The following is a 4,414-nucleotide window of genomic DNA, read 5'->3' as shown; positions in this document are numbered from 1 at the left end:
GTTCTTTAAACTTTACTCTCTCTTTTTTTTGTTTCTTCCTCTATTTTCTTACATTCTCCATTTCCTTTAACATATCAAGAAGTCAAATTGACAGTGATGAAAGAAGCAAGAAGTCAGAAGCCATCATTGCCTATAATCAAAACCCATAAACCCATATCATGCTTCTTTATTCATTGCCAATTCGACTTTCTGATGTGTTAAAAGAAATGGAGAAAGTAGGAAAATAGAGGGAGAAGTAAAAGAAAATGGAAAAAAAAAAGTTAAAAAAACATAAAAGAAAAAAATTAAATTGCTCAAAACGAAAAAATATGGAGATCAATTGTTAATTTAACCTAAAATTTTTATTTAAAATAATGATTTAACATGTCATGTTAACTTACCATTACACCGTTAAAGACAATTAACGGCTCAATGACTAAAATGTTACAACACGATAACGTAAGTAACTAAAACGTAACATTTCAAATATAAGTGATTAAAACGTAAACTAAATAAGTAAAAATGACCATGGCTGAGTTTACCCAAAATAAATTTGGTACTAACTATTAATTATAATAAATAATTATTGATGGATTTAATATTTAATAAAATAATTAAAAAGTATAGAGGATAATTTTTTTTTATTTATGAAAAAGCCATAAGCGGCTATCAACCATATAATGACTACTAACTAGAAGGACGCATTAATTTGAGAATGGTTACGTATTCTAAACTTTCATACGGACAGGTGCTTTATCCCACATCAGCAAGTTGCCATTCATTGCCTACTTGAATCACCTCATCATCAGTCAAAGCATCCACATTGTAATTATATTTAGCGGGGCCTAATGTGTGAAAAGTATATGCGATGGTCAACTCTCGACTACGCCTTTGGATGTGAATTAGAGCCGGGTGTAAAAGAAACGCAACCTCCATCACATTCTATTCCTTCTAACCGAACTCTGCATTTAATCCCATCATATGGCTGTTTGCAACTTGCATTTCACCCCTTTGCTCCAAATCAAGGAAAACTATTCTTTACGAATTACACCCAAAGATCCCCCATTTTCTCTTCTCTATTTTATTTATTATTATTATTTAATACCAAGGCCACTCCACTCACCATATATATATATCCGCATGTAGAAAATGGAATAGTATATTCTATGATGACTTGGAGACCCCAACGTGTTGCGCCTTGGGGAATTCATGCATAATATATAAATATTATGTAGCTCAAGATCATATGTCTGGACAAGCTAAAATTGAAAAGAAAACAATTAAGATAATCAACTTTCACTGACCAAGAAAAAAACAAGGGACAAAAAGGCCTGCTACAAGAGCAAGAAAAAAAAAAAAACACCCACCACATACACTGTATTACTATAACAGACGGTCAATTCATGCACAAGCACAAAGCAGTTAAAAAAAACTCACGGTAGCTTTTGTAGCAGACCTACCATCACCTAGCCCTTGCCATAAACAAGGGCATCATCCTACATAAAATAGAGACATTAACATTCCTTTGTTGCTATCCACTGCCACAATTTGTTATACACCTACAAAGTTTCAGTTCAAGTGGAACTCAACTAACCAGATCCTTGGTTTTAGTTGGTGTTTTGATCAGTTGATAAGACCAACCTGTCCAAAGCATCCAAGACATGCCTCATGGTTGGTCTCCTTTCGGGGCTGCTATGCACACAAGCCATTGTAATCTTGAGAACTGCAATTATCTCTTCCTCTTTATCTGCATCGGGAGCTAAGTAAGGATCTAAAACATCTGAAAGTGGTTTCTTCTCTTCAATGCATAGCTGGATCCAATTAACAAGATCCATTTCTGAGGTACCTACATGAACCACAGGTGACCTTCCCGTGATCATCTCTAGCAAGATTACACCATATGAGTAGACATCCCACTTCTGTGATGGTTTCACCACTTTCAGGGCTTCAGGAGCTTGGTAATAAGATCCCAAGTTCGAGTAGAGCGGAGCAGCTTCGGAGGAAGAACTCTTTTGTAGTCTCTCTAGCGGTTTATCTGAAGGTATTCGGTTAGATTGTGTGGTTGGAGACCCCCCAGCAATATTGGCAAGCCGTCCAAGTCCAAAATCAGAAATGTGGGCTTCCATGTTCTGGTCAAGTAATATATTACTCGGCTTCAAATCTCCATGAACATATTTTTTGGGGCTGAACTCGTGCAGATAAACCAAGCCTTTGGCCACACCCTTGATGATTTTAAGTCTAACAGACCACGATAATGGTGTGAATGATGCCATCCCCGCCTTCCCTGGTAGTGATAAGAAAATGGGGACAATCAATACAAAAGATGAACGATAGTAATGGAATGAAAATTATAGTACTTAAAGAAAGCCAGGTGAAACATACCATGCAATGCAGTGGCAAGACTTCCATTAGGCATGTAATCGTAGATGAGAAGCTTCTCATCAACTGACCAATAATATGCTCTTAGAGTAACAATATTAGGATGCCTCAGCTTTCCAATAGCTTCTACCTCTGTCTGAAATTCCTTAAACCTCTGCGAGCCTCCTTCACCCAATCTTCTCACAGCTAAGGAAAGTCCATCTTCAAGCACAACCTTGTACACGATACTGATGCCGCTCTTCCCCAAAACAAAAGCAGAAGCTTTAAGCAGCTCATCCAAATCGAATGCCACCTGTGTATCCAGTGGTACAAGATCATATTGCTCTACGTTTTCTGATAAAGTCTCGGATTCATCTTTTCTGAAGCAAAAACACTCCTTTCCCTTCCTTCCCTTCTCAAAACCATAGCCATGGTCATCTTTATCCTTACTACATGGGCAGATCCTTGAATAACAAAAGGAAAATAGCAATCCAACAAGGCATATTCCAATTATATCACTCACTATTATAGCAATAACAGCTCCTTTACTGAGTCCTCTCCCTCTCTCGTATTTACCTTCATTGTCATCTGACCTTCCGGGTGGGTAATTACTAGGTAAAAACGGATATGAAGAAGGTGAATTTGCACCTGGAGTATCTGGAGAACAGGGGTTCCTCAAAGGAGGGCCACAAAGCCCAGGGTTCCCTAGAAATGCAGTAGGTCCTCTGTTCATTAGAGCACCATTTTGGGGTATTGGCCCACTCAAATTGTTAAATGTAAGATCAATGTAAACCTTCTCAGGAAGATTTCCAAGGCTAGCCGGAATGTGACCGGCGAAAAGATTGTGTGACAGATCAACAGTTCCTTGCAAACTAGACAGATTTCCCAAGTCGCTAGGAATTGAACCAATGAACTTATTGAAAGAGAGATCAAGTTTCTCAAGAGAGACCAAGCCAGTCCCAAACCCGTCTGGCAGAGAACCAGTGAAATTGTTCCGGCTGAGATCAAGGGTCTTTAGTCTCTTGCATTGAATAATTGATGAGGGTAAGGACCCATTAAAGAAATTATCAGACAAAGCTAACGTTTGAAGATATTTAAGCTTCCCTATGTCTTTAGGCAAAGACCCAGATAAGGAATTCCCATAAAGAACCAAACTCTGTAACCCTTGAGCTTCAAGGAGCTCAAAAGGCAAAGTCCCAAAGAATTTATTGTTCCTCAAATTTACATGGCGAAGATCAGATAAAGAGCCTAAAGAAGAAGGAAGAAACCCATAGAGTTTCTTCTTTGGAATGCTAACAGAAATAACCCTTTGTTCCTTGCATGTAACCCCATTCCATGAACAAGGGTTGTCATCAGAAGAGTTCCAGTTACTTAGAGACCCTTCAGGGTCCTCGTAGATGGACTGCTTAAACGATATGAGAGCATACCCTTCATTGTTCAAACAAGTCACATCATCATGAAAGTTCAAGACAACAAGAACCACCAAAACCCAAGAAAGCATATCCACAGAACAAAAGGAGAAATTAAGAATATATGACCGTTGGAAAGAAAATGTTGAAAATGCAAAATCTTTGGGTTCAAAGGCCTTACCTTTCTGTCTACCTGGGGAAAAGAGCAAGTAATGAAGGAGAAAGCTTGGAAAGAGATAACAATGGAGACTCAAAAGAAAGGGAGAAGAAGAAGGGGGAGGAGAGAGACAGAGTGTGGTGAGGTAGGACTGGTAAGAAAAAAGAGAAAAGAGTGTATATTATATGTTGAAGAGTGGTAAAGGTTTCAGCTTAGCTTGCAAGACCTTGGGAAAATAGATGAGAAAAAAACTTTTACTTAGCTGAAGTTATAAAATAAAACAGGGAAAAGAAAAGGTGAAAGCTGGTGAGAATTGATGAATACTACTGATATACATTCTTCTTTTTATTGCAATATCTCCAATCTATTTTATCATGATATTTTCCAAAGGAACTGTTGTTAACTTGTGATTAAATTTTGGTATTACTTTTTAATTTTCATTTTATTTTTAGATTATAGGTAAATTTATTTTTCTTTTATTAAGTATTGAATTTTTCATTCAACTTTAATT

The 4,414-nt window shown here is 37.4% G+C and overlaps 1 protein-coding gene across 1 annotated transcript; it reads right to left on the bottom strand.

The window, feature by feature from the left end:
* Nucleotides 1-1,259: 1,259 nt before the first annotated feature.
* On the bottom strand, nucleotides 1,260-4,203 carry LOC107948234 (receptor protein kinase-like protein ZAR1). Its single transcript, XM_016882712.2, has 2 exons — nucleotides 2,362-4,203; nucleotides 1,260-2,263 (listed from the first exon to the last, which is right to left on the bottom strand). The coding sequence occupies exons 1-2, from the start codon at nucleotides 3,836-3,838 to the stop codon at nucleotides 1,587-1,589; spliced, it is 2,154 nt and encodes a 717-aa protein (XP_016738201.1). The 5' UTR covers nucleotides 3,839-4,203; the 3' UTR covers nucleotides 1,260-1,586.
* Nucleotides 4,204-4,414: the final 211 nt, after the last annotated feature.

Source organism: Gossypium hirsutum, chromosome A03 (assembly GCF_007990345.1).
Source record: "Gossypium hirsutum isolate 1008001.06 chromosome A03, Gossypium_hirsutum_v2.1, whole genome shotgun sequence".
NCBI lineage: Eukaryota > Viridiplantae > Streptophyta > Magnoliopsida > Malvales > Malvaceae > Gossypium > Gossypium hirsutum.
Note: the sequence above shows the minus strand (reverse complement) of the source record. Positions and strands in the feature narration are given on the sequence as shown.